The following is an 18,923-nucleotide window of genomic DNA, read 5'->3' as shown; positions in this document are numbered from 1 at the left end:
TGAGCGGCGGATGTTGGTGATTTTTTGTTGTTTGTCTAACAAAGACGGAAAAAAAGGGAGAGAGAGAGAGAAGAACGGGCGAAAATGAGCACGCTGGTCTCTTCTCATTTTTCTTTTCTTTTTTGGCGTGAAATCATTTCAAAAAAGCTTCTTCTTTTTTTATCCGCATTTCCATTGAAACCATTATTATTTCGTTTCTTTCATTTTTGTGTGTGTCTGTTGCAAATACAGCGGCGAAAGAAAGAAAGAAGAACTTGAAAAATGTTCGGTTTTTCTTTCGGGACTGGAGGAGAGAAGAAAGAAGAAGAAGAAGAAGAAATAAAGAGAGTGGCCTTTCTGCGGAATGCGCACATTTTTTGTTTTTTGTCCGTGTCCGTAGGGGGGGACGAGAGCTGTTGAAAGTTGAAAAGAAGAAAAGTCGCCAGCAGATTGGAGCTGGACGTGAAAACAAGCGACGAGCTTTTCCCGAGTCTTATTTCCATAGCGAATGGATGGGGTAAAAGCCAATTTGAAAAGCTTCTTCCGCCCGATCGATTGGTCTCCCCCATCCTATTGGACGGCGTAAGTGAGTCCGCCAATGGAAAATGGAGAACAATGGATCGGATAGAAATTGAAGCGTGAAGAGCTCAAGGGATCTCAAAACAGTTGTCTCCTAGCACTTTAAATTGACTCGACTATCTTTTATTTGGGTGAGTAGAAAAAAAAGGGAAATTTTCACCTTTTTGCTGTCACAAAATGGTGAAACGAGTTTCTGATTTTTGATGAAAAAACGCGAAACAAAAAATTACATCCATGTGGCAGCCAAAATTTCGAAATCCAGCACAACCCATCCGTGCGAAAGGAGCGTGTCGTGCCGCTCCAAAGGCCATTTTCATATATTTTTTTTTTCTGATTAATTTATTTCTTTTGAAATTTTGTTTCCATCGAGATTGCGTCGTGGAGGAGGAGGACCAGAAAAAATCCATCAGGTCCGTATCAGCCGGTTTCATTACGGATTAGAGTCGCTACGCCTCTCTAATGGTCCCTCACAGCACAGCACACACACACACTGATGGCTGAGCCAAAACTTTCACTCCCGAGTTTTGCTCGACTTGATAATCTCAAAGATTTGGAAATGATGATGAAAATGGATGGCGGCGATGGAGGAGGTAGTTGTAGGAGGAGATGGAGAGATATTCAATTAGCACCGGCGACTGGACCCCGGACCGACTGGACCGGACTAACCAATTTGGTGGTTACGGTGGAAGGGAGAACAACAGCGCGGGCGATTCATCATCCAATCTGCCCCAAGTTCAATGAGCCGTGCGGGCATGGCCCCCTTTGAGCTTTTTTTTTCTCCTCTTCTCCTGACGTAACGTTCCATAATAAATAATAAATCGTCGGCATCATTATTTTAAAGAAATTCCCTTTTTCTTTTCCAGATGCTCGTCACGTTTTCCCTCTTTTTCCGATGGGGGGGGGAGGAGGGTGTTCCACGCACAGCGGCCACAATCTCCAAAAGTTTGCGTGAGTTCCAGCAATGAAACAACAGCCAAACAAAATCATCGCCTTCCAGAAATATCAAAAAAACGGTAGTCTTTCAAGTTTTTATTTTTATTATTATTATTTTTCGCCAGTCGTCCTTTTCTTTTTTAAACCAAAAAATCCTATCTAAAAATAAAAGCGGCGGGTGAAGAGGTCGTACGAACAATTCGACCCCGGCGAGCATTTAAAAACCATTAAAAAATAAAAGCGAGATGATTATTTCGGAGGTTTGAGACACACACACACACACACACCTGTTGATTGAACCACCCAATCGTCGTCCCAAACGGTTTTTGACGTCTTTGTTCACTTTTATTGGTTTTTCTTTTTGTTCTCTTCGCTCTCTCGGATATTATTATTAAATTCTGTTGACTTTTTTCGGGTAATTTTTATTGGGACGTTCGCTTCGATGGCGTTTCCGCTTCTTCCCTTTCTGTCACGGAACTAAAACCGCCGCCTCACATAATGACGTGCGCCTTTATTGTTTTGAAAACAGGAAAAGAAAAAAAAGAGGCTGGAAAAATATTTTCGGGTCCCCCCCACACATTTTTAACACGACGCTGGTTGTGTGTACATGCATATACTTTTGCGTCTGTCTCTCTCTCTCCGCTTCTTTTTTATTATTCCGGCATTCTCTTTCCCCTCCAGTTTTCCGTTCATCCACCTGGAATGCCCGCCCCCTTTTTTCTCTCTTTCTCTCTCCTTTCCTTCATTCCGTGTGCGTGCGTATGTATAAATATAACGCACCTGTGTGCCTGCCTTGTGTGTGTGCGTTGTGCTGCTGACAGTTTGCCCAGTGGCGTTTTCATTCTTCTCTTTTTCTTGGGATTTATTTATTTATTTATTTTTTTTCAAACAACGAGCCGGAATTCCATCCAGAATGCGTACAGAGATGATGACCAGTTTCTTCTTTTTGGACTTAACAAACGGAATGACGGGACAGACATCCCGGGGGACATGGGGAAGGAGGGGTCTAATGAAACAACAACGACATCTCGTCCCCCTTCTTCTTCTTTTCTAGCTGATATGATTTAGGACTCTTGTATGATGATTATTATGTTCAATTGTCTCAATGTTGTGATTATTATGACGATACAGGTAGAGCAGGAGGAGCCGAAAGGGGACAGGTTATATGATGTGTCGTCTGGTCCTACTGCTGCTGACGCTCGATGACGTCTATAGTGGCATAGTGCTGGGGCTTCCAGTCCTTCCATCTCCTTCCAGTCAGCTCGGGAAAGAAAATAGAACCTGCAACCGCGTCCGACTCCGGTTCTGCTACACCGGAGAAAAGGTAAGAGAACTGCGCGCTACCCCCTCGGGGTCCTTCTTTTTCCCCCCGTCTACATGTAACATTTTACCTTTATGCGTTTTCTAAGCAAGAGAAGAAAAATACGTCGAAGTAGGTGGAGTTTAGTTGGGTCGGTGGGGGTACGTGTATATGTGTGGAAGAAGAGGGAGAGAGAGAGAATTAGGACCGCCCCGGTGAATAACACTGCGTGTGAGCCGCCGTGAGGCGAAACACTCGGGCAGGAGGTGAGGTGGGGTGGTGAAGGGGGGAAAATGGAAAAGAGGTGGCGGCGGCGGCGGCGGCGGTGGTGGTCGTGTGGTTGCTGTATAGCCGGCCGTGGTGTTTTTCTGTTGTGCCAGTCGGAATCCAACTTCGCTGCGGATTAGTAGTGTGTCCATCGTTTAGATTTCGGTTGAAGAATAATCATTACTTCCACCACCACCCCCACGCGTAAACATTGTGTCGGGATCGGACAGGTGCACACAGCCCAGCGCCCATGTGCACAGTGTGTCGAGTGTCGCTACCAGCACCTTCTGAACCGACTTCTACTCGTCCGTGTGACTCTTGTCAGCCGCTCATTTCTCTTACACACGGATACAGACGCCGAGACGTCAAAAAGTTTTCATTTCGTTTGCCATTTGACACGCGGTGACTTGCCGACAACTTGGCCGGGAATTTGACCATCTTCTGTTGTCGTAGCGGGAAAGACAACTTGGCTGTTACGTCATTATCTGATCGGCCATCGTCGACACCATGACCTGATCTTCCATTTTGGATTTGTGTTTTTCTTCTTTTTTTTCTTCTTCTTCTTCTTTTTGTTCCGTTCGAAAATTCCCGCCTTGGAAAGGACTCGCCAAGGTACCGTTGCTTCTTCTTCTTCTTCTTCTTCTTCTTCTTCTTCTTGTCGTCTTGATTCTCTTGTGAAACTCGAATTGAGGCCGCCTTGTCTTATTATTATGTGTGCACTATCATCCCCTCTCTTTCTCCGTCCATTCTCCTCCACCAAACTCACGCCCGATATGGAGAAGAAGAAGAAAGAAAGAAAGAGAATAAAAGAGAATGCCGAAGGAGAACAACTCACGACGATCGACTCTATAGCCCCACGCGCTCGCCCTTTTTTCACCCAAAAGTTCACCGTTCGCATAGGGCGTCCCTCTTTTTTTTCTTTCTCCGTGTGTGTGTTACGTGCCGTGTGTGTGTTATTGGGGACACACAGGAAGTTGAAGCTCTTGTGTGTGTGTCTATTTCGCCGGGGAAAAAAAAAAACGAACTTTCGGTGGGGGGGTTAGGTCTCTTGGCCATGTAAGGAGAGGTACCGTTTTTCGTGTTGTGTGTAACCAACTGGTTTCACGGGTCACCAACTGACGTAGTAGTAGTAGTATAGCACTCATGTTTTTGCGGCTTTGGCTTAACACGGCCTCGAAAAGAAACAAAAACAAACGAGACAACTTGATTTCAAATGAATTGCAGCCGAGCGAGTTGCAATGGTCGATCGGCCGGGATGACCATCGCTCACATTTAGACATCTGATTTGCGTGAGGCAGACGTGGAAAAAGACTTGCAACCAAAAATAAAAAAAAAACCCTCAAGGTGGTGATGGCGGTTTCTACTCTTCTCCTATCTCTACCTTGTGCGGTTTCTCTGTCGAAAAACCCGAAAAAAAGTTTGAGGTCTCCGTTGGCTGCGCAATGTAATAATAAGCCAACAGCTCTTGGGGTAATTACCAGACATACTACTACTGTGGATGGGCCGTGTGTTTTGCTTTTCTGCCTCCTCATTTCCGAAACATTCGTCTCTGCCCATTATATCAACTAAACAGCGCCATTTTTTCCGTCTTTCTTTCTCTCTCTCCCGGCCGCAGAAAAAGATGAGCTAGACATAAAAAAGCGCCTTCTAAATATAAATAAATAGAAGAAGAAGAAAAGTCCTTTGGGCGATTGCTGACCGTAAGGCGATTTTGACTTTCAAACCTTTATTTTTGTTTTGTTTTCTTTCTGTTCTGACCGTGTCCGTCCGTCCGTCCGTCCGTCTTTGTAAAATCTACCCCCCATTGATTGGTGCGGCCCAGGTGATTTTTTGATAGCGTCGCCAACGGTCGACGAAGAGGTCCAGATTCTTTGACTTGTTGCAACAATGGGGGGGGGGGGAAAGAAAAGACATGCGCATTCTTTTGTTTGTTGCGGGATATTTTTTCACAACTTCCTTCAAAAGGCGCAGAAAAGAGCGTCGACATTCCCGCTCCTCGGACGGGCACAATCGCACTCGGCTGCGACTCGGCTCACACGATACAAATTCATTCTTTTGATTACGACGACGATGATGATGATGGTGATTATTATTATTATCATTAAAATGCAGTCCCCATAATGATGATTTCGGTTTGGACCGGCTCACGAAACTTCATCGCCGACTGGTGGTGGTGGTGGCATTTGTCTTATTCCCGTGAATACCTTTGCCAACTTGGCAATGATCTTGTTGTTGCTGTGTTTGTGACGTTACAGTCTGCGCCAGTCTTTTGTTCTGCGATGGCCAAACAGACAACAAAGACGGAAACATTCCTGCTGGCTCTTCCGACCGTAACCTGTTGAATAACGCGCTCTACACATGGTCACCAGTGGTGGGATGGTTGTCATTGTTCCACCACCTCCACCCCAAACGGCCAACCATCCAACGGAATTCCGACCGCCGTTGATTAAATAACACCCCCCTCACCTTTATTTCCCGTTTCACAAGGTCTGAACTTTTTTTTTTCTCTCTCCCGTCAAAATCAAATTGAGTTTTCTGCTACTGAAAAAAAAAGTAAAACGTGATTTAATTACGGAATTGAATTGAAGAATAGGAGGAATCAATTCGGGGTAGAAGGGCTAACTGCTAACTGGATTTTCTGAAGGGAGCGAGGCGGAGGTAAAAGTTTACCAGTTCTCTACACGCTCGGTGGTTGGAAAAGGGTAAAAGTTTGTCGTCGCCGGTGACTCACAGAGAGTCACAAAAGTTTCTATTTTTTCTCTCCTTTTTTGTTCACGGCGGATTGTGTGTGCGCGCTGCGCAACGACGACGAGTTCTCACATTTTCTGTTCGTGAGACTTTGGTGAACTCGACGTCATACAGCCGACGACCGCGCCAGCCCTTTTGATTCTATTCTTTTCTCTCTCCCCCCTTGTGATGTGCATATGACAGTAGTAGTAAGTAAGTAGGAGTAGTACGTAGTAGTAAACAACCCCCCTCGCCTTTCAGTCCAACCCTCCTCCTCCCATCTTGTGTTTTTCCGAGGCTCTCGTCTACCTAATTACATTCGAGGAAACTTGTAAAAGCTTCTACCTTCCACCCACACACACGGTGCCGCCGCCGTTGAATTTTGTTATTTTATTTTTTCCTCGTTTGCCAATTTTTCTGTTTCGGCCGGACACGATGGCGTCAATGCCCCCCCCCCATGCGTCGTGCAGCTTTGCATACTAAAATCAATCAAGGCGGATAGAATTTGTTGTTTGAGGTTTGATCAAAATTCTGGACGCCGGCAGTTTGTTGGTGGCGCTGTTGACGTCAGTGGGCATTTAGACGTTTGTGGTTGAACGGTATCCATCCCACACACCTATTCCGGAATATAATATCACCTTACCCGAAAACGATACACCTCCTTCTAGATTATACCTACCCACCTCCCGTGTGGGAATTTTATCGTGAGTGTGTATGTGTGTGTGTGTGCCTTGAATATTGAATAACGTATGGCAACTAGCAACAACCTGACAAGCGATGGATCACGTCCGGTTTTCAAGTTTTTTAAGGACGGCCTTCGGTTTTGTTTTTTTCCTGTTTCTTGTTTTTGTTTCTACCAACCCCCCCCCCCCCCCCCCCCCCCCCCCCAACGTTAGCGGAATGTTTTCAGTTTTTACCACGTCACGTTCAATTTCTGAATAGATCCACACGAGAGATCGATCGATTTCTCATGGAAATTGGATCCCCCGAAACAACCGTCTGTTGAACAAATGGGAATCGGAGAAAAGGAAGGATAAAACACACACACACACACAACTAAATACTTTCCAGGAATTTTTGTTTCGATTGTTTTCTTCGCCATTTTCTTATTTTTTTCTTCCTCTTGGCGGAGAGCGCAAGACACGAAATAAAAACGTGTGTCACGACACGATACACACAACTACAACAACGGCAGCTGATGGTAATTTAAGAGGCTGAGGCCCAAGGGCCTTTTGGCAAGCTTTTTCCGAAGCTAGAATAAAAGTTGCAGCAACCGAAACTTTTTCTTTTTTAGATTTTTGGCCACGCTCCATTGCCTTCACCCCCTTTTTTTTTTCACTGCGTTGTTGTTGTTGTTGTTGGTGCTGGCCTCATGCTACCCCCCAGCATCATTTATTGCATCAGAGGCCGAGCCTAAAGCACATCAAATGGGCACTCCTATCTCTCCAACGTCCTTTATCGTCCGGTTACTATTTTTTCTTATTTCTTTCTGCGCTGTCCTTTTTTTCCATGTGATGCATGTGCATAACACAATGCAAATATTCCGTCAAAAAGCTTTTCAATGCGCAACAGCCACCCACAAAAAAAAAGGGAAAGGCTTTTTTCGGTGTAACGATCAACACTTGCACACAGAAAGAGCTTAGTAATAATAATAATATTCCAAGACTCCCCCGCAGTAAATTCCAATCAGATATGCTGGTGGCTGACTGGATGGAGCCAGGCCAGCGCCAGATCAGTCCTTGAAATACTATACTTTACGTACACACCGGGTTGGGGGCCTTTATTTATTTATTGGCTAATGTTGCACAAATCATTCTTTCTGTCCGTTTGACGATTCATTTTGTTTACGACTCTCTCTCTCTCGTTCGTTCGTTTTTTTTCTTTACCTTTCATGTGATTATATAATTACATGCGCGCGCTGGTAGAGATACGCCAAAAAAAAATTCTCCTTGCCATTTCACAAGATGTTATATGAGGAAAGAAGTCATATTTTTCTTTCTATCTTTAATATTATAATAGTGGTCAAGGGCAGCTGTAAAAAAAAAGCAAAAATCTGGCGATGATTCGCCATGGCCGCACAGAGTTCAGTCCCGGTTTCGGCTTGTTGATTTCTTTATTCAGTTCCTGACAGTGGCCGCTTAGAGACGTGTGTTGTGTTGACTTGCGTTACTGAGGGGAAGAAAAAAAAGAACTTGTTTTTGAGAGAGAAAAGAAAATTTAATGAGTGAACAAATTTCTAGTCGCCGTTCAAACCGAGTGGCGCGTAAACGAAATTTCATCGTCTTCCATTTAACTGCCGTGTAAGAATCTTTTTTTTTACATTATTATGTTTTTATAATTGTTAAGTCGTTATACGTTGATTATTTTATGGACGCCGTGGTGGTGGGTCTGCAGTTGTTCTGCAACGCTGGACTTTAAGTCGAATTTTGTAAGAGAAAAGTTGGCTACAGTTTTGGTTGTTGTTTTGGCTCCTTTTGGCTTGGCTGAATTCGTTGAAAGGGAAAGTGGATCTCGCGTGTACGAATGTGAACCGCAATTCGTGAATGTTGTTGGCAGTTGCGCCAGCGTTTCGCTCTGCGGTCGGCGCTCACGTTTGTTGACGCAAGTGGCCAACAAACCCAATCTCCCCCACCCCCCAACTGCCCACCTTCTCTTTTTTTGTTCCCCTTCCCTGCCAATGAGTTTAATGAACGAGGCCAGCAACAGGCGACAACAAAATATCACCGGTCACCAGTGGACGACAATGTCCGGACGACCAGTCGCAGATGGGCGGCAATAAAATTGGTGGCGGATATTGGCGAATGTAACCTAATCGCAAACACGAACGCAAGAGGTGGGAGGTGGGAGTCACAGTGTGTTGTTGCGGTGGTTGGTCAACCGATCGCAACAGATGGATGATGCGATCAGTTGGACACACGTTGGAGTGTCACAAATATTGCGATTTCGTTGCGGCGCAATATTCGCCATCCATAATCAATCCAATTACCTGATTATTCACTTGATTGGCCAAGTGGATCGTCGTTATCGTGGGGTGGAAACGAGGAAAAATCCTTTTGGGTTGTGAAACCCTTTTTGTGTGTGTCTGTGTGTGCGAAAGAAAAACTGTTGGCCACGTCTGGCCGTTTTTCTCTCGGCCCGATGGGAATGTAACAAACTCACGCGGGCCGGCCACGCAGCTGCTCCTCTTGCACCTGAGCTTCCCCACAAGGTTGGGAGCATTAAAAACTCGAACTCTTCGACTCCTGCTGGCTCTATCCAGCGTTATACGAGCGTCCGAGCGAGTGGAAAACGTGTAAAAAAAAGAAAGAAGGAAATGTAGCCTTTTTATTTTTGTTAACTTTTCTTTCTCTAGTTTTATAGGTATATATAATAATGCTACATGTAAGCTTGTTTGGCACACAGTCTGGACTGAAGGCAGCCAGCTGTGCTGTTTTTCTGTCTTTTCGTTCAGGTTGAAACCTTTTTATTCTCAGTTTCTTTTGTGGGTTAACACCCCGATGCCAGGGAAACACACCGAGAAGAAGAAAAAGGAAATAAAAAGACCAGAAATTGAAACAGGTTTATGCGTTTCATTGGAAATTTGGATTCGGCCGATTGAACAGGAAATTTGTCCGTTTTCATGTCTGGTAAACAGGGTGGCGACGACCGGACATGGGAGACGATGACGTCACGATAACATCATCATCATCATCATCCACCATTTTGACGACCGACGGTTTTTTGGTGATTTCACTTTGAATATTCAAAATAGCAACAACCAAACAACAACAACAACCTGGCAGGCATTTTCGTATCTCTTTAACGAGTTCCTCCACTTTTGTTTTGAAAGTGGAAAAGAAGAAGGTGGGGGGATATTCCTTGAACGCTGATGGCCGTCTTATCTATGACGGATGATGTTGTTGTGTGTGTTCTGTCGGCTGTATGTTGTTGCCGTTGTTTAGCGTTTCGTGATCGAATCAACTTTTTCCCCCCTCTCCATCCGAGGAGAGCCGCGCGGCAATTGGCCTACATATTCTCTACGTGTACGACCTCCACCCTAATAATGATTGCAGCAGCAGCTTTTTATTTCATTTCGTTTTTTTTATTTTTTATTTTTACCTCACGGAGGAAGTCTGATCTCTCGGAATTGTGTCTCCAGGGCCGTGTCGTTCATTATTTATTCCAGGTAGTATAGATATTTGCGAGCTGCGTGTATAATCGAGTCGCTTCAGGGAGGGCTATTGTCTTCCACCCCCCTTTTTCGAGTTCCCCTCAATTGTCAAGGACTTGCCTTTTTACATCAAATGACACACAAAAAGACAAGAAAGAAACAAGGAGAATGGAAGAAAATTTCCCCAGGATTTAAAAAAAAATCCATCGCCCCCCTTTTTGATTTTCTCATCCGGATGCAAAGCGAAAGACAAACGAGATCAAAGTGCCAACAAGATCAACTAGATTCAATTTCGCATTTTCTTTTGAACAAAAAAAGAATCTTAAATATTTATTTTGCGCCCTTGTTCTCCTTTTTTTTGTTTGGTTTCTCTTCGTTTAATGATTTCCGTTCGCCATTTTGAAAAAAGGACTGGTGTGCCCAGGTGTAAGGCGAGAGAGAAGCCACATCTGCCAAGCCTCCTGAAAAAGAAACCAAAGCCAAATCAATGCCTGTGCGTGTGTGTGTGTGTTTAAAAACGTGGAGTTAGTATTTAGTATTTGATACTATACAAACAAATACTAAGACACTACCCGGTTGACCTATTGGGCGAGGAGGGGGATTTTCGTCCAATCCGCAAAGGCGGAAGGAAACAATTTTTGGAAATTTTCCGCGTGAGAAAAATTGGACGTTGTGGTTATTAAAAAATCTAAAAAAGAAAAACAACAAAACAAAATTTCTTGTGAAAAACTCCTGGAAGAAATTAACCGGAAGTTGAGAACGACTTGCGGCTGGATATATTTTTTTTTATTTTAAGGGTGTGGAGGTACTTCCTTTCCCAATGGGTAACGCCCACCTCAACTCTTCTTCTTCTATTTTTCTGTTAAATTAGTTATTTTCATATTTTTAGATTTCTATTCGGATGCGTCGTTTTCTTCTTCTTTCCCTTTTTTTTTTACCTTTGGGTTATTATGATTTCGTGACCGCGCTCGGACGTCCTGCCCTTCCGGCTGGAAAACTATTTCACACTTACCCGAGTTCTTGCGTCGTTGGAAGCCAACCTGTGTAACTGACCAGCAGTTGTCGTTGTTGTTGTTCTTCTTATTCATAAAAATCGATGGCCTGCTGCGTTTTCTTTATTTTCCTTTTTTTTTTTTTAATTTAAGTAGCCAAACGTTTCCGGCGCTCTAGAGTATTGTAAACCTCCCACCCACCCACCACCGATCACTTTGCCCAATATATAAATTCGACTGTCTGGTTTCGTTGTCCCGTCTCGTTTTTCCGGCCGATTCGTTTCTATTTTGATTGGATTTTCTTTCTCTTTTTTTTCCGACTGATTTATATGTCTGCGCACCCGAAAATGTCTCATAATTACCGTTGTTATTATGTTATGCAGGAAAAATATCGTCGTTTGGTTGTAGTGCCTACTCCTCTGCGGCCGGAAGAGAGAGAGAGAGAGAATAGACTTGAGTGGTTTCCCTCATTTCTCTCCTTCAACGTCCGTCGCTGTCCGTTCCGGCGGCTGTAACCCAACACACGCGGAAACCGCAGCGACGCGCCATCGTTTTTGTCAATAGAGTCCGACCAACTTTCTCCGGCGATTGTAAGAAAAAAGAGAAAAACGAAAAAAAATGGGCAATACAAACTCGTCACCTCGCTACCGATCGCGCAGTCCGGATCCGTCGTCGCTGGATCAGACTTGGAACAACAGTTATCCGAAAGCCGAGCGCGAGCGCAGTAACCGATCGCAGTGGCAACAACAACAACAACAGTCTCAACACCACCAACAACAACAACACCAACCAAATCAAGCGAAACAAAAGCATTCGGCAGGAGGTTATCCGGCATCATCGGCTTCCGGTAGCGGCGTCATGGTCAACGGCCACCTCAATTCCGCTCACTACGATCAATTCGAACAGGAATGCATCCAGCACCAGCAGCAGCAGAACCACCACCAGTCGAAATTATCGGATCAACAGCCTCTACGCTTCGCCAGGTGCGTCAAAGTTTGCAAAACAATTGCTCAGACTACTAGAAATTTGGGACATGATTCTTTCCGCCTACCGTATCCCGACGTAGTAAATTCCGGGCTATCCATGCCGATGTTGCGGGTCGTTAACGGAGTCCCTTTTTTTTCTTATTTTATTTGAAGCGAAGGGTCGAAGCGGGATCTTGCGGTTGCACGGCTCGGTAGTAGTTGTCGTCGTTTATCATCAGAAAAAAAAGATTGAGCCCAGCTAACCCGTACGAGGTCCAACCAAGCTGATTGGTTGTATAGTATGAGTAGTACCCCCATCGTTGCTTCTCCTAATATAAAGTTAATAGTAGCCCAGCACCGAACTCGGTCCGGTCGCATCCAGCCAGACGGCCGGTAAAGAACTAACGAAAAAACCAAAAACAAAAGATTACCGTTTTTACGGCTGTCTTACCTTTTGTTTGCACACAATTTATGATTATTGTTATTTTTCACCAAATTATCTTGTCTTTGTTGTTGTTGTTGTTGTTGGAGCTTAGATAGTGGTAGTAGTATTATAGATAAGTACAGTTTGTCTCTACTACTTTTTTGAGGTCAGGTGTCTAATGGTATTTTTTTCCTGTGAAATGTCATCAGAGTAGCCTGGCCATAGCACCCGGTTTGCTTAGAGTTTCCGGGCTTCCTTATTTTTACTACTATTACAGCTGATATTCATTCAGGACGCACACCAAAATGTACTGTTGTCTATCCATTGAGAAGTGTCTGCAATTATAGCGGAGAATAATTTAATGATTGTGCACAACAGTCGAGACACGACCATATGCTCCGCTGGTGGCCTATAGGCCAGTAGTGGTGCCGGGAGAAAAAAGAGGTCAGCTAGACTTTGTTAACTATCGATAATGTCCCGCACAGCTATTTGGGGTAGGACACGGTTGCGCTCAGCATTTCCTCTAGTGAGAAAAAACAAAAAACAAAACAGCCATGGCTCTACTACTAGCCCGCACTCGTATAATCCAAAAGTGTAATCCTTTTGGGAAATCGAGGACAAAAGAGTTTGGAAGAGTCGTCGACTCCTTTTTTTCCCCATTCGCCATTCGTTATTGATTTTTATGGACAGTCCATCGAGTGTCCTATACAACAAAGACGACGGTCGCCCAGCAGTCGGAAAAAGAAAGAAACTGTGAACACAATTTCTTTTAATGCAATCGTAATGATATTACCCCGTTTTTCTATTTATTTTTACAATAGATAGTTTTTACCGTGGCTATTATAGGATTTGTCGCATTTTCTCTTTTGAAAAAGAATCTCCCAGCCGAAGCATCGCAAGTGTCCTGCTGGCCAAAAACGTCGATAACCTTTTTAGAGATTATATTGATGGCCGCTGCTGGTGCTATTGAGAGAGAGGAAGCCATTGCGATTGCTAGACGGCGAGAGAAAACGCTGGATCCGCTCTTATTATATAGTCGGTGCCGTATATACAAAACTAGTACTTTTCTTCTCCCGTGATATGATTACAGTTATTCGTCCGTGAAGTTCGTTTGATGTAGTCAGGGGCAATCGATTTATAGGACAGTCAACTCAAAGAAATCGCCTTTCTCTTCCGCAATCAGCGAGGGGCCCCGAATTCGCCCCTTACGACACACGTAATCGAGTCCCTCTGGGACACGGAATAAAGCTCAGCTCTCCCTTTTGTTACTCCGCACAGCAATCACTTCGCCATCCATCCAGTCGAGTAGTGAAGCCGACGGTGAAGACGAATCGTATCTGAAGGCTATTGTATTATCCTTTCTCTCTTTTCTCCCCAAGCGCTGTTCTTTTTTTTTCGTGATGAATTGGCGAGTTTCCTTTTCCATCCGACGGCGGAGGGAGGAGTAGACCCAAGTCAAAAGAAAATTAGAAAGCGAATCGAGTTTTCATTTCGAAAATCCACATTTTACGGGGCTAGGGAAAAGTTATGGCGGGAGTGAGAGCTCAGCTGACTGTACGTGTTGCTGTAGAATGAATGATGACCGAATTGTTTGATTTAGATACGGACCGGGTGTTGCGGAGGCTCCTGTCCAGCAAGCCAAGAAGATTCGGGTCTTGCCCATGGCAGCCAACGGGGCCACGGGCACTACCGGAGTGGGCGCCGTCAAGTTAAGAGCTACCGATAATGGTCTGGCCCTGCAGAAAGTCGGGACTCTTCACATCGCCAATCGCAACAAGTTGACCGAGTTGAATCACAACCTCATCGTCGCCGATCAACCCGAGCCGCCCATCATCCCCAACCTCCTGGCCAACGTCGCCGACGAGATGCGGAGTCCGACGCCGGATTACGACGCCAACAACAAGCAGCAGCGCTCGTCCAGCGGCAGCCGAAAACCCTCAAAGAGCAAGAAGAATTCCAAAGCCAAAGCTCCCAACACGGCCCCGTCCACTCCGGCGGCTTCGGCCAAGTCCGGCAGCAGCAGTCGAGTGGATCACGACGGCCAGCAGCCGACCAGCGGAGGGGGCAAATCGAGTGGACGCGGTAAACTGCGGCTCTTCAAAACTAAATCGACCGATGGCAAAGCGGCCGACTCGGAGAACGGACGCATCCGGGCTCGCAGTATGGAATATCTCCGTGCGGATGTGGCCGACGAGACGCAGGAAGTCCGCCGTCGTCACAACAACAGCCGGGAAGATCTGTCGGGCGACGAATCTCTGCTGGCCTTCATAAAAAACGGCCCAGTGACGGTTTTCAGCAGCCAGAAGAAACTGAACGGAACCATGACGGATGACGACGATTGGGAGGAGATGCATCCGTCGTCTTCCTTCGCACGAGTTCCGGCCGAACAGCAGGCAAACACCAGCATCAACAGCAACAACAACAACAACAACAACAGCAAGCCACAACAGTTTTACTTTGGAATGGCACCGGGTGATGTCGCCGTAGCCGCCGGCCCGGCTGGCACTCCGGCCAGCACCGCCCAGTCGCTGGATCTCGACGAGGAAAGTCGACGAGTGATGGAAGAGTTTGACGCCGTGCTAGCGGAAAGCAAAAGCGGAATCGATCGGAAATCGGAACAAGACGAGAAGGAAGTTGTCCGTCTTCGGCAGTCGACCAGGCGGGCGTCGAAAAGTGCCAGCAGCAGCAGCAGCAGCAGTTCCAACCAGCCAAGGCGCCACTCGTCAACTCCCCCGCCCGTCATCCGCCACTCGTCCAGCAGTCGCCGGGCAACTCTACACGAAGACCAACTGGATCACGACGACGATTACGATCAGGACATTGCACTCAGTCTGAGACCCACCCTGCCCAAGAAACCTCAACAATTGCCCAGATTTTCGCCGTCGGCGGCCTGGAGGGCCCTGGGCCAGTCGGACAATTACCACCAGCGCTCCAGCTCGATGAGCAGCGTTAGCAACAACAAGCTCAACGCATCCAGCAGCAAGGCCAGTGACATGAGCGCCATGGATCTGAGCGACGAGGAGGATGAAGATGAGGACGTCATGGAGGAGAGGATCGCCAAGAACGCGCTCCGACCCGTGGCCCCGCATCCGCCTCGCATCTCCAACGAGAAATCGGCCGATTCCGGCATTTCCGGCGACGCTGGCAGTCCAGATGCGGCCATGGTGGCCAGCGGTGGCGCCAGCGGTCGAGACAAGCCTCTGGCCATGTCCTCGCCGGTGCCTCCGCAGCAGCAACGGAATCAGTTGCAGAGCAACTGGACTCCGCAGCAGGATCTATTGGACGATGACAGTAGCAACAGCAGCAGCGACGACGAGGCCGGCAATCACATGAAACGTGGCGCCCGCAACGGCTCCTGCTTCCCGTCCAGCAAACAGCGCAACTCGTTGGATCCAACACCTCCCAAGATCATCCCGAAATCTCAAATGTTCAACGACTCTTCCATGACGGATCAGACGGGCGGATCACGCTCCTCTTCCATGTCCAAAGGAGGGCGCAAGTATCGCAAACGGAACGAGACGGGCGGAAGCAGTCGGACCGGGGACGAAGGAACTGGCGGATCCGCCGGCGCCGGGGCTCATTGCATTCCGCAAAAGTACAACAGTTTGCGCAAATTGAAACGATCCGTTTCCGGGGCTTTCGCTACGGCCTTCCGCCGGGGCAAATGTTCGCCTTCCGACGACGACCACGACGACGAAGAGTGTGCGACTCGTGGGGGTCACCATTCGTCCGGCAACAATTGCGACGACGGCAACTGGATGCTGAGCCGCAGCGCTCCCAATTCGGTCCTCAACGGATCTGTTGGCGGTGACGATGGATCGTATCCGTCGATCCGCAAATTGCAGAGCCGCTCAGAGGCCGACCTTCTGGCCCAGCAAAGTCACGGTGGATTCGTCCATATTGGCCAACAGTATCCGGCCTACAGCCAGCCATCCGTCTTGTCCACGCAGAGGATCGTCTACTTGCCGCAATACGATTCGCGGATCGTCTCTGCCCATCAGCGCCAGCCGCGCCTGGGCCGCCCCGTGTCCATGGACCAATCGGACATGATGCGGCGAGCCAGGTCGGCGGATGCGGTCTTCCTGGAAGCCAAGAAGCAATCGGTCGGCCAGCGTTTGTTTGGCAGCGGCCAGTCGCCCGGTAGCAAGAAATTCACGTTCCAGTCGACGGTGCGCGTCCACGAGAAGCGTCTGCTGGAGGAGAAACTGTCGAAAGAAGCGGAACACAAGGAGCGGAAGCGTCTGCAAGAGACGCAGGCCATGCAGCGAGTGGAGGAGGAATTCCAGAAGAAGAGAGCCAGGGAGAAGGCCAACATCCGGCAGCAGTTGCGGGTACTCCAGCTGGATCACTACAAACATCAAGAACAGCTGATGATTCTACGAGAGCAGCAGCACCACCAGCAGCAGAGAATCGCTCGGCTCGATCCGGAAGGAGCTCCCTCTTCCATTTCGCACCATCGCACATCGAGCGATGAGCTTCCTGTCCAGCAGTCGCCGCCCGTAAGGAAATCCGTGAACGCTCGATCGACAGCTGCCGTCGAGTCTCGAGACAAGCGGAAGGAACCGACTATTGTTACATCGACTCCAGTTTCCGCCTTGCAGCAGTTGCGGAACAACCGGGGCAAATCGAGCAACATCCGTTCGGAAGACGTGGTCGATTCCGCAAAGAAGAAGACGACGATCCAGCCGCAAATGGACTACCGTCGGGAAGTCATCAACAGTTCACGTTCCCGATCGGCTGCAATCACCACTACTCAATCTGGAATTCCGGCCGGAACTTCGAACGGAGTCGCTCAATTCGCTGATCAGCGGCCGAATAACAACAACCCCGAGCGCAATAATAACAACAACAACAACAACAGCAACGCCGTTGCCACTGCCGCCCAGCAGAAGAAGAAATCCAGCAGCAACATTTACAGACGGCTGGCCGAAATCACGTCGGAAGAGGAGAGCATCTCGTCTCCGCCCCCTGTCCCTACCATTCTGGCCCGCTCTTCCAATCCATCGGGAATGAATGTCAAGCAGCCGGCCCCGCCTCAGTCCAGATTGTCCGCCACGCCCGTCCAGCAGCACGTAGTCAGTAGCACCAACGGCAACCCAACTATTAACAACGGCAAAGTGATGACCCAAGAATTGAGCGAATACCGTCAAGAACGTCGCGAGTACCACGACTTCCGCAGTCCCCGTCTCCATCAGCAGCAATTGATTACATCCCCAGGTATGAAAACGATTTGGCTTAATTAAGACGGACGGACGAATCTTGATTAACTTTGCAATTGAAATTGGATTCAGGTCGATATTATGGAGCTGGACAGCCGGGCCACCGAGTGCTGCCGTCATCGGCGGCATCTTCGTCGACGTCTTCCGCAATTTCCAACAAGATGCAATCGGATAATTACCGCTGGGACTTTGCTCACGGCGGACGTGGTGGACACCACATGCCGGCCCATCCTTCTGTCATGAAATCGACGCCGACGCCGCAGTCGGTTGCAACCTGGCAGCATCACCACCACCAGGCCCAGCTGTTGCAGCAACAGCAGCAGCAGCCTCCAGTCTTTTCGTCAAGGCAACAGCAGCAGCAGGATTACCATCACCATCATCATTTCTACAAGATGGCATCACCACCAGCCGATGTCGTCATGATGCACAGGACGCCGCAGCAGCGCCACCACTAATTTGAGCGACTATTCCGGTATATCACATACCATGAATTGAATTGAATATCGGTCTTCCATTTATAGCTTTTGTACTTTTGATTCTTTGTCTTTGTGTAATTTAGAAAGAGAAAAAAAAACAGAAATGTGTAGATCTTCTTGTCGAGTGTTGATGACTCCACAATAAGTGCCTGTAGCCAATCAAAAAACAGCATATGTGTCTTTTTTTTTTTTTAAATTACGCTGGCGAAAACGACGAAATGAAATGTGCGGTGAAAAAAAAATGGCTTTAAAAATGGTTTATAAATTCTGTTTTCTACTACGATTTGCGCCCGTCGTCCCCAATTTTTCCTTCAGTTTACAACAAAACAATCAACCAAAAATAAAAACAGAAAAGACATTTTTTTTTACAGTTTTTTGTCAAAGTGTCGGATGTTCTTTTTTGTTGTCGCTCCCGTTTGACCGTTTATGTTGTACAGAATGACAATGCTGTTTGTATACATTTATATAGCAGACTATCTCCATTCAATACATTTGAAATCCATTTCGCTCTAATCCTTTTATACAAAAATGTTAAGATGTCCTATTCCACTCTCTAAAACCCCGGCAGAGTTTAGCAGGAAAATTGGATAAAATTCTCTGACTCGGGGAGTGGGAGCTAATAACGGGATCGTTAAAGTTATTCCGAGAATCGCCGAACTTCGTGAGTCTCGGATTTCATCTTTCATTAATGTAGGCTCGCCCACCTGCATTTTCAACATTCACAATAATCGATATCCTCCAACAATCTCTTACGATATAATCCTGTCAATAGTAATTCTTATTACTACTGTGCTTTGCTTCGGAACAATTTTTTTTTAAATTCTTATTATTATTTTTCTTTTCAAATTGTTATCGAATTTTACAACTCATTACCTGGTCACCAGGTGGCAGCATTATTAAGGTAAACAACAT

General features: G+C 46.8%; 1 protein-coding gene across 3 annotated transcripts; it reads left to right on the top strand.

Annotated features, from left to right (window-relative positions):
- The first annotated feature begins 820 nt into the window (after positions 1-820).
- LOC124209497 lies at positions 821-18,524 on the top strand. 3 transcript variants are annotated; one of them, XM_046607504.1, is made up of 6 exons: positions 821-1,351; positions 1,422-1,571; positions 2,623-2,815; positions 11,311-11,910; positions 13,917-17,533; positions 17,608-18,524. In XM_046607504.1, the coding sequence occupies exons 4-6, from the start codon at positions 11,546-11,548 to the stop codon at positions 17,988-17,990; spliced, it is 4,365 nt and encodes a 1,454-aa protein (XP_046463460.1). In that variant the 5' UTR covers positions 821-1,351; positions 1,422-1,571; positions 2,623-2,815; positions 11,311-11,545; the 3' UTR covers positions 17,991-18,524. The 3 variants fall into 3 exon arrangements, with proteins under 3 accessions (XP_046463460.1, XP_046463461.1, XP_046463459.1); XM_046607505.1 differs by lacking the exons at positions 821-1,351; positions 1,422-1,571; positions 2,623-2,815 and adding an exon at positions 3,045-3,670; XM_046607503.1 differs by lacking the exons at positions 821-1,351; positions 1,422-1,571; positions 2,623-2,815 and adding an exon at positions 7,807-8,085.
- Positions 18,525-18,923: the final 399 nt, after the last annotated feature.

The sequence above is a fragment of the Daphnia pulex genome, chromosome 12 (genome assembly GCF_021134715.1).
Source record: "Daphnia pulex isolate KAP4 chromosome 12, ASM2113471v1".
In the NCBI taxonomy this organism is placed as follows: domain Eukaryota; kingdom Metazoa; phylum Arthropoda; class Branchiopoda; order Diplostraca; family Daphniidae; genus Daphnia; species Daphnia pulex.
This window is presented reverse-complemented; position numbering and strand designations above follow the sequence as displayed.

Excerpts from the sequence above, each read along its gene's own strand:
- LOC124209497 (XM_046607504.1), top strand. The coding sequence starts at position 11,546 with ATGGGCAATACAAACTCGTCACCTCGCTACCGATCGCGCAGTCCGGAT. Across the intron at positions 11,911-13,916 it reads CAGCCTCTACGCTTCGCCAG|ATACGGACCGGGTGTTGCGG; the intron begins GTGCGTCAAAGT and ends TGTTTGATTTAG. Across the intron at positions 17,534-17,607 it reads GCAATTGATTACATCCCCAG|GTCGATATTATGGAGCTGGA; the intron begins GTATGAAAACGA and ends AATTGGATTCAG.